This window comes from Carcharhinus amblyrhynchos, chromosome 11 (assembly GCF_965287045.1).
Source record: "Carcharhinus amblyrhynchos chromosome 11, sCarAmb.v2.hapA, whole genome shotgun sequence".
Classification (NCBI taxonomy): domain Eukaryota; kingdom Metazoa; phylum Chordata; class Chondrichthyes; order Carcharhiniformes; family Carcharhinidae; genus Carcharhinus; species Carcharhinus amblyrhynchos.
This window is the reverse complement of record NC_137334.1, coordinates 91,918,570-91,936,434: the sequence shown is the minus strand read 5'-3', so window position 1 is coordinate 91,936,434 and position 17,865 is coordinate 91,918,570. Positions and strand designations below refer to the sequence as shown.

At 50.2% G+C, this 17,865-nt stretch overlaps 1 protein-coding gene across 1 annotated transcript in view; it reads right to left on the bottom strand.

The window, feature by feature from the left end:
- Positions 1 to 17,865, bottom strand: part of desmb (desmin b) — a 29,141-nt gene that overhangs the window by 2,890 nt on the left and 8,386 nt on the right. The window contains exons 2-6 of the mRNA XM_080199566.1: positions 10,118 to 10,178; positions 9,013 to 9,108; positions 5,650 to 5,811; positions 1,885 to 2,010; positions 399 to 619 (exon numbers count right to left, since the gene is read on the bottom strand). Coding sequence (XP_080055692.1) covers positions 399 to 619; positions 1,885 to 2,010; positions 5,650 to 5,811; positions 9,013 to 9,108; positions 10,118 to 10,178 — 666 coding nt within the window. The remainder of the gene's footprint in view (positions 1 to 398; positions 620 to 1,884; positions 2,011 to 5,649; positions 5,812 to 9,012; positions 9,109 to 10,117; positions 10,179 to 17,865) is intronic.

Below are 17,865 nucleotides of genomic sequence, written 5' to 3'. Positions count from 1 at the left end.
GCACTGTCAGGGGGTCAGTGCTGAGGGAGTGCCGCACTGTCAGAGGGTCAGTGCGGAGGGAGTGCCGCACTGTCAGAGGGTCAGTGCTGAGGGAGTGCCGCACTGTCAGGGGGTCAGTGCTGAGGGAGTGCCGCACTGTCAGGGGGTCAGTGCTGAGGGAGTGCCGCACTGTCAGACGGTCAGTACTGAGGGAGTGCTGCACTGTCAGAGGGTCAGTGCTGAGGGAGTGCCGCACTGTCAGGGGATGGCGAAATGGGAATTTTCACCATGGTATAAGCATGCTGGATTTTGGCCATCGTTGTGGGGATGTGAAAGGTCAGACACGAACTCACACACTTCCCCGTCCCCCTACCCCAACAGAGGGTAAGGGCATGCGGGTGATCCAATACGAGACGCACCTGCTTTCTTCACCCTCCAGCAGCTTCCTGTAGGTGGCGATCTCCACATCGAGCGCCATCTTGACGTTGAGCAAGTCCTGGTATTCGCGCAGGTGTCGCGCCATCTCATCCTTCAGGTGGCGGATCTCCTCCTCCAGCCGTGCGATCGTGTCCGTGTAACCTGCTGCCTCGCTCGCAAATCTCTCTTCCATTTCCCGCATCTGCCGCATCAGCGACTCATTCTGCCAAAGACAGACGCACGGGTCAACACGGCGATGCCCAAGACTGAGCGTGAACTCAGAGAGAACCTGTTACACTGAACCTAACTCACACTGTTTTATAAAGTCTACTAATTAATGACAAGTAGGCTTAGATTAACACTGCAATGAAGTTACTGTGAAATTCCCTTAGTCACCACACTCCGGCGCCTGTTTGGATACACTGACGGAGAATTTAGCACCCTAATCAGCACGTCTTTCAGACTGTGGGAGGAAACTGAAGCGCCTGGAGGAAACCCACGTAGACACGGGGAGAACATGCAGTCTTCGCATAGACAGTGACCCAAGCCAGGAATCGAACCCAGGTCCCTGGAGCTGTGAGGCAGCAACACTAACCACTGTACCATCATGTGCCGGATAAATGAACAACACAGTCTTATTAAATACGCAAATTAATCACCAATCCGTTGTCAGAATGGAACCAGTGACAACTTTGTATTGGATGTAATGTGACCAATGGGAACAAGGTGTTAAACAGTCAGCTGACCCAGTAAACCATGGAACCAATCAACATCAACATCACTAAAACAGATTACCAGAACCTTCTCGGGCAGCACGGTAGCACAGTGGGTCAGGACTGCTGTTTCACAGCTCCAGGGTCCTGGGTTCGATTCCTGGCTCGGGTCACTGTCTGTGTGGAGTTTGCACATTCTCCTTGTGTCTGCGTGGGTTTCCTCCGGGTTTCCTCCCACAGTCCAAAGATGTGCGGGTTAGGTTGATTGGCCATTAATTGCCCCTTAGTGTCCAGGGATGCGTAGGTTAGAGGGATTAGTGGGTATAATATGTAGGGATATGGGGGTAGGGCCTGGGTGGGATTGTGTTCGGTGCAGACTCGAAGGGTTCTATGATTCATACTGCTGTGTGTGGGATCTTGCTATGTGCATATCTTAAGTCATATGAAACACCGGTGAGGTCACAGCTGGAGTACTGTGTGCAGTTCTGGTCACCATATTACAGGAAGGAGGTAATTTCTCTGGAGGGAGTGCAGAGGGGGTTTACAAGAACATTACCAAGGCTGGGGAATTGTAACTACGAGGATAGGTTGGGGTTATATAATTTCCTTGGAACAAAGAGTCAGAGAGGTTTCCAGTATTACAACAATGACTACATGGTTTCTTAAAAAAGACAGAAGTGCCTTGTGACGTCCTGAGGTTGTGCAAGGTGCTACAGAAATGCAAGTTCTTCCCTTTACAGTTACAGACGGAGAACTCTTGGCTTCAAACACTCACAGATCCTTTAAGGGCGTCAATCTCGCAGGTGTAGCTCTGAATCTGGTGTCGGTACTCCACCACATCCTGTTTGGCCTGTCGCAATGCATCATTATTTTTGGCTGCGCTCTGATTCAGATCAGCAACCTGGAGAGAGGAAGAAAAACACACTGGGTTCAGGGGTCGTTCCGTGACCTTAGAGTCCCACTCTTTCAGTAACGTACATTGTCTTTACCTGTCCAAAGGTGTGCGGGTTAGGTGGATTGGCCATGCTAAAATTGCCCCTCAGTGTCCTGAGATGCATAGGTTAGAGGGATTAGTGGGTAAATATGTAGGGATATGGGGGTAGGGTCTGGGTGGGATTGTGGTCAGTGCAGACTCAATGGGCCAAATGGCCTCCTTCCGCACTGTAGGAATTCTATGATTCTATGTAAAGACTTGATTACCTGTTCAGACTCGCATTCCAACCTTGTAATCAAGTCTGTGTCTATATATACTCTGTTTGTGAACCCAACTCTCCATTCACCTGATGAAGGAGCGCTGCTCAGAAAGCTCGTGCTACCAAATAAACCTGTTGGACTTTAACCCGTTGTTGTGAGACTTCTCACTGTCCCCACCCCAGTCCAACACCAGCATCTCCACATCTACAATCATAGTGCTGTCACTGGTTGTTTAAGTTTCTACTAATTATATGTAAGTCGCATAAAACACCGGTGAGGTCACAACTGGGGTACTGTGTGCAGTTCTGGTCGCACATTACAGGAAGGAGGTAATTGTTCTGGAGAAAGCGTAGAGGGGGTTTACAAGAACATTGCCAAGGCTGGTCACCTCACTACAGGAAGGATGTGGAAGCTATTGAGGGGGTGCAGATTTACAAGGATGTTGCCTGGATTGGGAGGCATGCCTTATGAAGATAGGTTGAGGGAGCTGGGTCTCTTCTCCCTGGAGAGACGAAGGTTGAGAGGTGACCTGATAGAGGTTTATAAGATGTTGAGAGGTGTAGATAGGGTGGGTTATCGGAGGCTATTTCCCAGGGCTGAAATGGTCGCTACGAGAGGACACAGGTTTAAGGTGCTGGGGAGCAGGTACAGAGGAGATGTCAGGGGTAAGTTTTTCACTCAGAGGGTGGTGACTGAGTGGAATCGGCTGCCGTCGGTGGTGGTAGAGGCGAACTCGCTGGGGTCTTTTAAAAGACTTCTGGATGAGTATATGGGATTTAATGGGATTGGGAGTTACAGATAGTTCTATGGCCTGGCAGTTAAGGATATGATCGGCGCAACTTGTGGGCCGAAGGGCCTGTTTGTGCTGGAGTGTTCTATGTTCAAATTGTAGCTACAAGGACAGATTGGATATGTTGGGGTTATATAATTTCCTTGGAACAAAGAGTCATAGACTCATAGAGGTTTACAGCATGGAAACGGGCCCTTCGGCCCAACTTGTCCATACCATCCTTTCTTTTTCAAACCTCTAAGCTAGTCCCAGTTGCCCGCATTTGGCCCAAACCCCTCTACACCCATCTTACCTTACTCGATAGAGGTATACAAAACGATGAGGGGGAGAAATAGAGGGGACAGGATAAAATTGTTCCACTTGGTGGAGAATTCTAGAACAGGGTACATCGATTCAAGATAGGTGGCAGTAGGTGTAGGGGTGACATGAGGAAGAACTTTTGTTACGCAGAGGGTGGTGGGTGTCTGGAATTCACTGCTCGAGTTGGTATTGGAGGCAGAGACCCTAAACTCTTTTAAAAGCATTTAGATCTGCACCTTAAATGTTGTAAGCTACAGGGCTATGGACCAGGAGCGGGAAGGTGGGGTTAGAAAGAGCACTTGGATGTTCTTGCTCTCGAGGGAGAGCAGTGAAGGTTTACCAGGCTGATTCTGGGGATGGTGGCTCTGATGTATGAGGAGAGATTGACTCGGTTAGGATTGTTTTCGCCAGAGTTCAGACGAATGAGGGGGGGATCTCATAGAAACTTATAAAATCCTAACAGGATTAGACAGGGTAGATGCAGGGAGGATGTTCCCGATGGTGGGGGTGTCCAGAACCAGGGGTCACAGTCTGAGGATTCGGGGTAGACAATTTAGGACGGAGATAAGGAGACATTCTTTATCCAAAGAGTGGCGAGCCTGTGGAATTCATTCCCACAGGAAGTAGTTGATGCCAAAACATTGAATGTATTCAAGAGGCAGCTGGATATAGCACCTGGGATGAATGGGATGAAAGGTTACGGGGAGGAAGCAGGATGAGGCTATTGAGTTGGATGATCAGCCTTGATCATGATGAATGGTGGAGTAGCTTCGAAAGGTCAAATAGCCTCCTCCAGCTCTTATTTTCTATGTTTCTATGCCCTATGGCTGGCATGGACAAGATGGGCTGAATGTCCCCCTTCTCTGTTGTAAGTGTGGGGTTCAGTCATCGAGGACATCCAAGACTGAGATCGATAGATTTCTACATCTTTAAAACATCAAGGGATAGGAGACAGTGCAGGAAAAGGTCAGCCATGATCTCATTGAATGGTGGGTGGATTTACCTGGGGTCATGGTGGGACACAGTGGTGTGGTGGAATGGCAACGTACCAGTAATCCAGAGATCCCGGCTAATATCCCGGGGACACGGATTCAATTCCCAGCAGGGCAGCCGGAGGAATTTAAATTCAACTAATATAATCTGGAATTGAGAATTAATCTCGATCCTGGTGAAAGCTTTGTCGATTGTTGTAAAAGACCACCTGGTTCACACACTTTCCTTACCCGGGGTGGTCTGATTGGCTGTTTTGATCCAAGTAAAGGATCCAATTGGAACAGCTGCTGACGGCTTTGGCAGCGGATTGGTGGAAATGACAGGATCCAAATCCAGTTGGCCATTTTTTACAATCTTGTAGAATTTTGCAGTGCTGAATGAGGCCATTTCAGCTGACTGAGGCCATGAGGAAATGCAGCGATCAAACACGATCACAAAGCCTAGACCCTCAGATTAAATCCGATTCTCTAAGCAACATTCAGAGAATCCCTACCGTGCAGTAAAAGGCCATTCGGCCCACCGAGTCTTCACTGACCACAATCCCAACCAGGCCCTATTCCCGTAACCCTACACATTTACCCTGCTCGTCCGCCTGACGCTAAGGGACAATTTATCATGGCCAATCAACATAACCCACGGAGCTTCGGAGTGTGGGAGGAAACCGGAGTATCTGGAGGTAACCCATGCAGACACGGGGAGAATGTGCAAACTCCACACAATGACCCAAAGCTGGGATTGAACCTGGAGTCCCTGGTGCTGTGAGGCAGCAGTACCCACCACTGTGCCACCGTGCCGCACATATTGTTAAACAGGCGGTCACCGGCCTCAATCCCATTCGCTCCCCTATGGCAGACGGGTGCGATGATATTTGAGCTAGTTCCCCATTCCGTATGATTAACCATCCATCCCCATCCCTCACACACCGCTCCCAACAGTCCCCCTCTCACACACCGCTCCCAACAGTCCCCCTCTCACACTGCTCCCAACAGTCCCCCTCTCACACTGCTCCCAACAGTCCCCCTCTCACACCGCTCCCAACAGTCCCCCTCACACACACCGCTCCCAACAGTCCCCCTCTCACACACCGCTCCCAACAGTCCCCCTCTCACACACTGCTCCCAACAGTCCCCCTCTCACACTGCTCCCAACAGTCCCCCTCTCACACACCGCTCCCAACAGTCCCCCTCACACACCGCTCCTAACAGCAACCTCCCCAAACCCAGCGCTGAAGCCGTGTAACGGAGAGGGTTGCCCACCACGAACCTTTGACTTGTACCATTCCTCAGCCTCCTGGACATTCTTGGCTGAGATGCACTCGTACTGTGCACGGATATCGCGCAGAGCAGCCGTGAGGTCAGGCTTGGATAGGTCCATTTCAACCTGGACATGCTGTTCCTGCAGCTGAGCCTGAAGTTCCCGTATCTCCTTCAGAGGAAGAAAGACAGAAAGAGACAGTGAGAAAGAATCATTTCATTTGATTTGATTTATTATTGTCACATGTGTTAACATACAGCGAAAAGTATTGTTCCTTGCGCGCTATACAGACAATGCATACTGTTCATAGAGAAGGAAATGAGAGAGTGCAGAATGTAGCCTGACAGTCATAGCGAGGGTGCAGAGAAAGATCAATATCAGTGTTCAAGTTAAAGTTAAAGGCACGAGGATGGAAATGGCCAAAGTGGATTGGTCACATAGATTAGTAGATAAGAAAACTGATGTGACAATTGGGGAGATATTACATAACTCCCAGCAAAAATACATCCCAATGAGGTGGAAAGACTCTCAGGGAAGGAGGAACCTTATGAATTATAAATGTTACAATATTATATTCTCACTGTTCCAATTCTAATCCCGCACCTATTAGCGCACTAAGGTAGACTTTCATCTCTTTCCATAGCTAGTAATTCCTGGAAGAAGTCACCAGTCCGTCGCCAGGGGATTACAGCTCTATATGGCAGGCTGCAACCCCACACTTAGCAAGGCTGACCAGGAATCTCTCCCAATCTCACTACTGGTGGATGGTGGAAGGATTTTGCAGGTTGATACTCAGTCTGTTTGAGCAGGTTTTGAATGCACCTTCCTTGGCCGTTAAATCCTGGGCTGGGGTTTGAACTCGGAGTTTCTGGCTCAAGAGACAGGAATGTGTGTCACGGTGGCACAGTGGTTAGCACCGCTGCCTCACAACGCCAGGGACCCTGGTTCGACTTTATAATCTCAGGGAAGGATAACCACGGAAGTTAAGGAGGGTATTAGGTTAAAGAAGAGAGAAAATGACATGAGTGGGTAGAAAATTGGCCAATGGAATTCAATATGGGAGAATGTGAGATTGTTCAGAGTGCAGAGTGTAGTGTTACAGTCACAGCTCGGGCGTAGAGAAAGGTCAACTTAATGCAAGGTAGGTCCATTCAAAAGTCTGTTCTTGAGTCGATTGGTACGTGACCTCAGACTTTTGTACCTTTTCCCTGACAGAAGAAGGTGAGAGAGAGAATGTCTGGGGTGCGTGGGGTCTTTAATGATACTGGCTACTTTGCCGAGGCAGCAGGAAGTGTAGACAGAGTCAATGGATGGGAGGCTGGTTGCGGTTCTCCCGTGGCATTGCTTGGTTGCAGCTTTACAAGGGGAGCAGTACTTCAGGCACCTTCACATTAACAAAGAACTCCCAAGTGTACATAAACATTTTAAGTTACTGCAATAGAACTGGTCTAATGGGGCATTGGGTAACCATGGAATCCCTACAGTGCAGAAGGAGGCCATTTGGCCATCAATCTTCACCGACAACAATCCCACCCCAGGCCCAATCTCTGGAACCTCACATATTTATCCCGCTAATCCCTCTAACCTACATGTCTTGGTACACTAAGGGGCAATTTAACATGGCCAAACTGCCTAACCAGCACATCTGTGGACTGTGGGAGGAAACTGGAGCATCTGGAGGAAAACCAAGCAGACACGGGGAGAATGTGCAAACTGCACACAGACGGTCACTCAAGGCCAGAATCGAACCAGGGTCCCTGGCGCTGTGAGGCAGCGGTGCTAACCACTGTGCCACCGTGACGCACGTTCCTGTCTCTTGAGCCAGAAACTCCGAGTTCAAACCCCAGCCCAGGATTTAACGGCCAAGGAAGGTGCATTCAAAACCTGCTCAAACAGACTGAGTATCAACCTGCAAAATCCTTCCACCATCCACCAGTAGTGAGATTGGGAGAAACTCCTGGTCAGCCTTGCTAAGTGTGGGGTTGCAGCCTGCCATATGGAGCTATAATCCCCTGGCGACAGACTGGCGACTTCTTCCAGGAATTACTAGCTATGGAAAGAGATGAAAGTCTACCTTAGTGCGCTAATAGGTGCGGGATTAGAATTGGAACAGTGAGAATATAATATTGTAACATTTATAATTCATAGAGAATAGAATTGAGGCAATGAAAGATCTGAATCTGCCGATATACACCCAGGTATACTGGCACTCAGATACATCTCCCTGTGTTTATGATGCAGTATTCCCCAAAATGTCCTCATATTCCTCATTCTGTTTATGTGACAGTTCTACAGTTTGGTACATGTACATGATTATTCCAAAACTGCGAACCAGGAAATGATTGTGTAATTTTGTCTAGTCCACTCTATTGAAATGATTATTATTGTGTAAATTGTATATAAAATTATCTAGTAACTATTGCAGGAACACGCAACGTTACACTGTGAGTTGTATTACACATTATAAAGTGTATTTCTTCCAGTATGTATCCTGTGGAACGTATCGAGTGAGAATGTTCTATCGGTGTCATAATGTTCCCCTCTTCCATGCAAAATTAATCTGCAATTATAAATGCAGAAATTTTATTCACTGTCTCTCTGTCAGCCTTTCTGTATCTGGTGGTTCACAATCAGCCATTTGTCTGTTTCTACAGCTATTTATTTGTGAAACAGATTACCAGAGGCCTATCGCTTGAGGGACACTACACCACATCAAGTGTAGCCACACTCCCACACACCCAATCTGAGGGACAATTTGGCCAATCCGCCTAAACTGCATATCTTTGGAGTGTGGGAGGAAACCAGAGCACTCAGGGGAAACTCATGCAGACATGGGGAGAACATGCAAACTCCACGTAGACAGTGACCCAAGACCGGAATCGAACCTGTGTTCTGGGCGCTGTGAAGCAGCAGTGCTAACCACTGTGCCAAACTTTTACAAAAGTTAATTTTAAGTTTGAGTGTTCACTGAGGACTCCTCTGAGGACCCCATGCACCCCGGACATTCTCTCTTCCACCTATTTCCATCAAGAAAAAGATACAAAAGTCTGAGATCACGTACCAACCGACTCAAGAACAGCTTCTTCCCTACTGCTGTCAGACTTTTGAATGGACCTACCTTGTATCGAGTTGGTCTTTCTCTACACCCTAGCTATGACTGTAACACTACATTCTGCACTCTCTCCTTTCCTTCTCTATGAACTTTGTCTGTATAGCACACAAGAAACAACTCTTTTCGCTGTATGTGAATACACATGGCAATAATAAATCAAATCAAGCCATGCTTTCACACAGCCCTGGAAAGTCTCCCAGTCCTGTGGAATTGGAGAGAGGGGCAGGTTTGAGGAATTAAAGAATTGGTTCGCCACTCACCTCCTCGTGGACCTTTTTGAGGAATGCAATCTCCTCCTGCAGGGCCTCGATCCTGCGCTCCAGATCGAGTCGGGCTAGTGTGGCTGCGTCCACATCCTGGAAATGGAAAAGACACCTGCTGGGGTTAAGACGGATTGTTCCAGCACTCGGTAAGGTGATTCCTACAGCCAGCTGTCCACAGGGCTCCTAAAAATAACACCAGCTGAGGGGAGATCTTTAAATAAAAATCATTCAAAGGGGGAAATATTGATTGACTTTGCCAACTTGATGGTAACTTCCTCTTGCAATTCTGGAATTATAGGCTGCTGGGAAGGATGTTTCATTGCTTTATCCTCACCGATTGGCAGCAAAACCCTTCTTTCATTTCCGTTTTCCCCCCAGAACTTTGTCAAGAAGGTGCCTCACACCAACCGTTTCGCAAAATGTGTTCACTCTTCCTTCATCATCGCTGGTTCAACACCCTCCCTAACGTCGCCACCTCACTCCACATGGAAGCGGTTCAGGAGGGCAGCTCACCACCACCTTCTCACGGGGCAATCAGGGATGGGCAGTGAACGCCAGCCTTGCCCGCGATGCCCCAGATGGAATTCTAGAGAAGCCACGCTGCGTTGTTGGTAACAGGAGGCAGGATCTCAGGGTGAGGCTTCCTGGACAAACACCCCCAGGATGTGAAACAATGATGTCCCTCTCAGAGCCCGGATGGTGCCGACTCGCAGTTACAGGAGGAACAGCAGAGAGTTGGGGGGGGGGGCGGTCTCCTATCATTGGATGCTCTCCGTCCTTCCATCAACTTACATTACCCGAGCGTTGCTGCCAACTCCGATGGAGGTTTCATCAGATGAACTCCCACCTCCATCGGTACTGCCCCCCCCACACCCTTGCTATTGGTCACCCAATCCTGCCAGCCCCTCCCCCCACCCATCACAGCCAATCAGAAAGAGCACAGACTCTGCCTTACCTGATTGGATGTTTCTTAGCCCCCCTCATTTCTAAACCTTTCAACGACCAGTACATTAAAGCAGAGGAAGAAAATTAGAAAAGGAACCTTTTTTTAATGCCCCTCCCCCCCCCATTGATGTTTATCCTGGGAACAGGATGGACTTACGTGCCGGAATGCAGATAGATTATTCTCAGCTTCCTCCTTCAGTTGGATCTCATCTTGCAATCTGTGGATAGAAACACAGCGTCTCAGTCTGAGTCCCTGCTTCGGATACTGACCATTCAGATTCTCTCTTGATTTTCCCTCCATTTCTCACCATACGGCTCGAGTGATGGTCACTGGAGTCTGAGACCCCCCAGACACCCCTCAGCACATTGAAATGCACCTGCATTGCCTCCTTTTCAAGTCGCACTCAGCCTTAACCTGCAGCTTGTCCTCTAGGCCTCAATCTATCCCTTAATTGTCATGGGTCTCATCCCAGGCCTTGTTAGGCCTCACCAGGTGTACTAGGCAGCCCTGTCCCAGGCAGCAGCCTGCTACAGGCCTCATCCTATGCCAAAGCAGGTCGCATTTGTGCTTGGCATCAGCCATGCGCAGTTATTTTTGATGATTGACAATGCCAACTTGGTCCAAACTTCCTCTTGCAATTCTGGAATGGAATCTGCTTTCAGGTCCTTCCAACTGCCCTTGAAGCTGATCCGAATTTAACTCTTGTTTCCAGCTGCTCCCACAGTAAATCTGCAGGTCTGCCCTTGTCTCGCACGTCTGCAGATTCTGGCTCAGATTTGTCTCCAACAATAGGCCCAATGCGTGCGGCCCTCTGTTCACAGCCTGCTCAGGGTGTCAGCCATGGTTTAGAGGGCGCACGCGCACACTCACCTCAAAATCATAGTTCGAGTCTCACCACAGGCTTTGATCACGACAGTGACAATACTGGGGGAGTGCTGCACTGTCAGCGATGCCAATGAGGGGAATGGCAGCAGGGTGCAGCATGGTGGCAAGAACTCCATTTGGGATTAATATCATGACAGTGCGGACTAATTCTAGTGAGTCAACAGTCTGGAAGGTGTGCTAGTTAGGTGTATTGGCCGTGCTAAACTTTCCCTCAGTGTACCCCCGAACTGGCGCCAGAGTGTGGCGACTCGGGGATTTTCACAGTAACTTCATTGCAGTGTTAATGTAAATCTACTCGTGACACTAATAAATAAACTTTAAACTTAAACTTAGGGGTACAGGGGGTTCAGGTTACTTCAGGGCCAACACGGTGGCAGAGTGGGTGGGGTGGCATGGTGGCACAGTGGTTAGCACTACTGCCTCTCAGCGCCAGGGACCTGGATTCGATTCCAGCCTTGGGTCACTGTCAGTGTGGAGCCTACACATTCTCCCCGTGTCTGCGTGGGTTTTCTCTGGGTGCTCCGGTTTCCTCCCACACTCCAATGATGTGCAGGTTAGGTGGATTGGCCGTGCTAAATTGCTCCTTAGTGTCCCAGGATGTATAGGTTAGCGGGATTAGCCAAGGTAGACGTGTAATGGATACAATGCGCTGTCAGGGAGTCAGTGCAGACTTGATGGGCTGAATGGCCTCTTCTGTAATGTAGGGATTCTAAGTTACTTCTGCTGCTATGTTTCTCCCAGAAGAGGCAATAAACCGAGACCCTGTCTGCCCTCTCAGATTGTGTGGCACAATTTCAAACTGGTAAACTGGCCCAGAACCCTCGGCCAACACCATTAAAACAGATCAGCTTTAGTTCACTGTTGCTTGGAGGAGTTTCACGTACACAATTTAGCTGCTGTCCTTCCTACAGAGACTTGAAAGATACTTCACACAGAGCCACAAGCAGCAGTGAGGTTCATGAGCGGTTACACTGGTTTCTTGTTGTGGGATAATTATTGACCTGGAGAGATCTTCCCTGCCCTCCTTCACAGCAGAGGTCATGGAATCACCTTGAGAGTACAGACAGGGGAGTGCATTACTGCACGACCGAGGCACCAGACTTTACCATGGGACATGAACCCCAGCACAAACGTCTAACTCCGAGGCCACATTGGTACCAGGGAGCAAATCCTGCCACTTAAAAAGGGGAGGGGACGAGATAAACAAGAAGCTAAGCGTGCAGGAAATGGTGCTCGTGAAAAGTATCCTCTGCTGGCTTTTAAAAAGAACGATCCAATTATTTTAATTTGATTTATTATTGTCACATGTACTGGGATACAGTGAAAAGTACCATTTCTTGCACGCTATACAGACAAAGCATACCGTTCATAGAGAAGGAAAGGAGAGAGCTTCAATTAAAACGATCCAAAGGCGAGAGTGGGATGTTCTTTTGGAGAGTCGGTGCAGGCTCGATGGGCTGAATAGCCTCCTCCTGCACTGTGGGGAATCTATGCTGCTGTTCCCCCCCCACTACTGAGGTCAGATGAACTGATCTGTCAACTTCCCTTTTGAAATCACGGGGTTTACATTTGCTACTCTAGAATCTGTATGAACTGCGCCAGAGTCTAGAGAATTTTGGAGGACAACCACGAGTGTGTCCGTTATCCCCAGGGCCACTTCCTTCCTTTCCAAGGCTATGGGCCAAGTGCTGGAGAATGGGATCAGGTGGGAGGTCAGGGGTTTCCCACGTATCAGTGCAGACCCGATGGGCCGAAGGGCCTCTCCTGCACTGAATGATTCTATGAATTAGTCCCACTCCCCCCTGCTCGCTCCCTTTGCCTCTGCCAATCCTTTCCCTTATTCAATTCCCTTTTTGAAAGTTCTTACTGAATCTGCTTCCTTTTCGGGCAGGGCCTTCCAGATCAGAGCAACGCACTGAGTCAAATATCATTCACCATATCTCGTAACGGCTTCCTTTATCTGTGCCCTTCAGTCTGCGTCTCTCCTGCCTCTGGAAACAGCTCTTCCCTATCTAATCTATCAAAACCTCTCATAACGCCTAAAATAAATCAACCCTTAACCTTCTCTGCTCCAAGGAGAACAATTTTGCCTTGCCTCGTGTCTTGGAGAACCTCTCAACATTTAAGATAAGCATTTGAAACACAGTAGGATAGAAGGCTGCAGACCAAGTGCTGGGAATAGGATTAGAATGGATAGGCTCAGACACAATGGGCCAAAGGGCCTTCTTCTGTGCTATAAAACTCTCTATGACTCATCTCTGACACTATATTGTAAATTTCCTGTGCACTCTCTCTAAGGCCGTGACATCCTTCCGAAAGTGTGTGGCCCAGAACTAAACAATACTCCAGCTGGGATCGAACCAACGGTTCCATAAAAGTCTAACTTCACTTCTCTGCTCTTGTACTCGACGCTACTATTTATAAATCCATGTTTCCTTCTCAACTCTGTCAGTCACCTTCAGAAACATAACAGGGAAAATCTGACGGCCAACACGTAACAGAACAGCTGAGGTTTAACCCGTCAGTGCATTGTAAACGGTGCCCGGGTCTGGGAGACGCTGCTGGGCCGAGGGTCAAAGGATTAGTGAGCAGAGGGGATCCTGGATGAATGGGATTCGATGTGAGTGGCACTGCTGCCCCAGAGACCTAGACGCCATCCAACCTTGGATCCTGTCTGTGTGCAGTTTGCACATCCTCCCCGAGTCTGCATGGGTTTCCTCCGGGTGCTCCGGTTTCCTCCCACAGTCCAAAGACATGCGGATTAGTGGTAAATTGCCCCTTAGTGTCAGGGGGACTGGCTAGGGTTAATGTATGGGGATAGAGGCTGGGTAGGATTGTGGCCGGAGCAGATTTGATGGGCCAAATGGCCTCCTTCTGCACTGTGGGGATTCTACGATTCTATTCTATGAGTTTGGAGATGGGGCAGCAGAGTTTTGGATCAAGGTTATGGAAGGTGGAAGATGGGAGCATAAACAGAGAGAGTGGGAGGGCCAGGGCCTGAGGAAACGGGGCCGAGAATCCGTCCGTTCTTTCAAAGCCTGCCTCCAATGAACTCCTGGTGACGTTGAACCAATGGAAAGATAAAAAGGGCCTTACTCAGAAACAAGAAGGGGGTGATTCCCCCCAGCAGGGCAGGGAAACTCGAGCCAAGGCCGTTTCACAGGCTCCCCACCACCCCCCCAACCCCCCCCCCCCCCACTCCTGCCCCCATCAGGAGTGTTTCACTCCAGTGGGGTTTAGTTTACCTCCCCCCTTGCAGGGAGCTGGTAGGTGACCTCGCTGGAGTGAAGTGGTGGGGAGGGGGGAAACAATTGAGGCCCCCCGCCCCCCCCCCAGAAGGGTTGGGTGTCAGTGGGGGTGCCCCCTGAGCATTGCCACCTTGGTAATACCAGCCTAGCCCCACTGGCACCCCACCCCTCCTCCCCCCCCAAAGGGCAAAGCACCAATACCCACTGGGGTATTGGGAAATGCCAAAGGGGGCGGGGGCAGAACCTAATGGGGCGGGGCCTGTTGGGGGTGGGGCCTCTGGGGGGCAGTCGGTGGCGCAGGGGGTCCCTCTGCACTTTAGACTGAGTGACTGAGCGGTGGGGGGGTCGGGGAGGGAGGCCAGCGATCAGGGCTGGCCGTTGGGTTGGTGAAGGTGAGGCACCTTGCTGGGGGGGTGAGGATTGTGAGGGGGCGGGTAATATTGAGAGTGTGTGGGGGGGGGGGGGGTGGAAAGGGGTCAGGGCTGCAGGGTGGAGGAAAATCAGTGGGATCAGGAAATTGGGGCTGTGGGAGGGGCATGATCGATGCTGGCCCGGGCATGTTCGGGGAGGGGGGGGCAGTGATCAAGCCATGGCGGGAGGGGTCGCCAGACTGGTGATGCAGGGGTCATGGGGCTGGCCAGCGAGCGGGAGGCCAGCAGTGCGCATGTGCGGATCTCGGCACTGACAGATCGGCGCGTGTGCAGTGGCTCACTCAGCACTGTGCTGCCGGCTTCTCCAGCAGGAACAGGCCCTGCTTCCTGCTTCTCCACATGATTCACACTGAGACGCTCTGTACTGAACGATGGAGCAGACTGGAGCGGGTTTATAATCCAGCTCTTGTTTCATATCTCCATAAAGAAATGTAAACTGGTGTAATGGTGTCACTTGATGAGGAAGCAGATGAAAGTAGCAATGCAGACAGAGTCGAGGTTATTTTACAGGCTGCACTCCAGGATCCGGTTCCTGGATCCTTGGCTCTTCCTGTCATCCGGCTAATCTGCTTCCGCTCTTCACCCACTCGGAAAAATCTGGAGCGTGCATAAAAAATCATGGAACTCCTACAGTGCAGAAGCTGGCCATTCAGCCCATCAGGTCTGCACCGGGTATCTGACAGAGCGTCCCACCCAGGCCTTACCCCACGAGCAGCACCGCAGCACAGTGGTTGGCACTGCTGCTTCACAGTGCCGTGGCCCAGGTTCAATTCTCTGCACATTCTCCCCGTGTCTGCGTGGGTTTCCTCTGGGTGCTTTGATTTCCTCCACAGTCCAAAGATGTGCGGGTTAGATCAATTAGCGTCAGGGGATTAGCAAGGTAAATATGTGGTATTATGGTGATAGGGCCTGGGTGAGATTGCGGTTGGTGTAGGCTTGATGGGCCAAATGGCCTCCTTCTGCGCTGTTGGGTTTCTATGATACTATGATTTACCCCACTAATCCCCGTAACCCACACATCCTGGGACACTAAGGGACAATTTAGCATGGCCAATCCACCCAACCCGCACATCTTTGGATTGCGGGAGGAAACCGGAGCACCCAGAGGAAACCCACGCAGACACGGGGAGAATGTGCGGCCTCCACTGACGCCCAAGGCTGGGATTGAACCCAGGTCCCTGGCACTGTGAGGCAGCGGCGCTAACCACTGTGCCACCATTGCCTGCCCAAAGGAAAAAGCCCGGGTCTCAACTTGTATCCGCCAACACCCCGCACCCTGCACCCTCCCACCCCCCGCACCCTGCACCCTCCCACCCCCCGCACCCTGCACCCTCCCACCCCCCACACCCTGCACCCTCCCACCCCCCGTACCCACCCACCCCCCGCACCCTGCACCCTCCCACCCCCCGCACCCTGCACCCTCCCACCCCCCGCACCCTGCACCCACCCACCCCCATCGCCAGGTCCCCAAGGGGGAAATCACACCCCTTTGGAAATGGGGGAGTGGGGGGGAGGAATCCTGTTGTCATGGCAACCCACACATCCCAGGTCCACTCCATGTGAAACAATAGGTCGGGGTGAGTGACATGGAAATGGTTGTCATGGCAATACGCAGCCCGATTCCCACCCCAGGCTTCAGCCAGCAGGTAGGCCCATTATAACTGGGGTCTTTAATAGTTTGCACCTCCATTGCATTTTACACAGCAAGATCCCACAGCCACCGAAACACTTTTACTCACTGTTTTAATGTAGGAAAAACGCAGCACTGAATTTGCACACAGCGAGATCCCACAAACAGCAGTTAATGCGCGCGGTGGTACAGCGGTTAGCATTGCTGCCTCACAGTGCCAGGGAACCGGGTTCGATTCCTGGCTTGGGTCACTGTGTCTGTGCAGTGTCTGCACATTCTCCCCATGTCTGCGTGGGTTTCCTCCGGGTGCTCCGGTTTCCTCCCACAGTCTGAGAGACGTGCTGGTTATACTATTGGCCGTGTTAAATTCTCCCTCCGCGTACCCGAGCAGGCACCGGAGTGTGGCAACTAGGGGATTTTCACAGTAACTCCATTGCAGTGTTAATGCAAGCCTACTGGTGACACGAATAAATAAACTTTAAACTTTGATAATCTGTTTACTTTTGGTTGATTGCGGAATTCCCCGGCTCGGCTTTGAAACAGTGGCCGTGGGAGTCCTTTGCGTCCATCTGAGAGGCAATTAGGGGCCTCGGTTTAACATTTTACCTGACAGACGGCACCTCTGACAGGGCAGCACTCCCGCAGCACCAGCGCTGGAGGAATCAGCAAGGATTGGGTGCTCAAGGATGTGGAGATGGGTCTGAAAGCACGAATTTCAGGCTCCGAGGTTTAAATGCCCCTGACTGAGACACGGCCCACACAATCAACGATGGTGTTACTAAATTATCGGGACAATTCTCACTGATGTAAATCCCACCGGGACTGGCAGTGTTTGAACTTTACCCGGGATGGACAGAGCCCAAAGAGAAGGAGAAAGTCTAACACTTTCTGTAAATTACAAATTATTTGCAACAAGTCCAGATGTGCTATTTTTCCTTCTATTAATTAACTTTATCACTGAGCAGTATTGTTTTTTCTATTCCTTGTCTGTGTTGCCTGATGGAATCCTTTAACACTCTTCCACCCTCTCCACCACTCCTGCCACTTCTCCAAATATGGGCAACCACAAGGTCATAAAGCCTTTAAATGGCTTGACGTAAAATAATCTGACACTTTCAGACACAAGTACTCCAGAGAGGGAGGAGAGCAGTCTGTGCGCACAATTGATACCAAATATTTTCCTTCTCATCGTTGCGCTGTCTTAATAGTATCTAATCATAGAGAGACACCATTACAACAGAGACACCTGCAACAGCACATTTAATTCTCTGGGTGAATCTCCCTCTACACTGTCCCCATCAAACACTCCCAGGACAGGTACAGCACGGGGTTAGATACAGAGTAAAGCTCCCTCTACACTGTCCCCCATCAAACACTCCCAGGACAGGTACAGCACAGGGTTAGATACAGAGTAAAGCTCCCTCTACACTGTCCCCATCAAACACTCCCAGGACAGGGACAGCACGGGGTTAGATACAGAGTAAAGCTCCCTCTACACTGTCCCCCATCAAACACTCCCAGGACAGGGACAGCACGGGGTTAGATACAGAGTAAAGCTCCCTCTACACTGTCCCCATCAAACACTCCCAGGACAGGGACAGCACGGGGTTAGATACAGAGTAAAGCTCCCTCTACACTGTCCCCCATCAAACACTCCCAGGACAGGGACAGCACGGGGTTAGATACAGAGTAAATCTCCCTCTACACTGT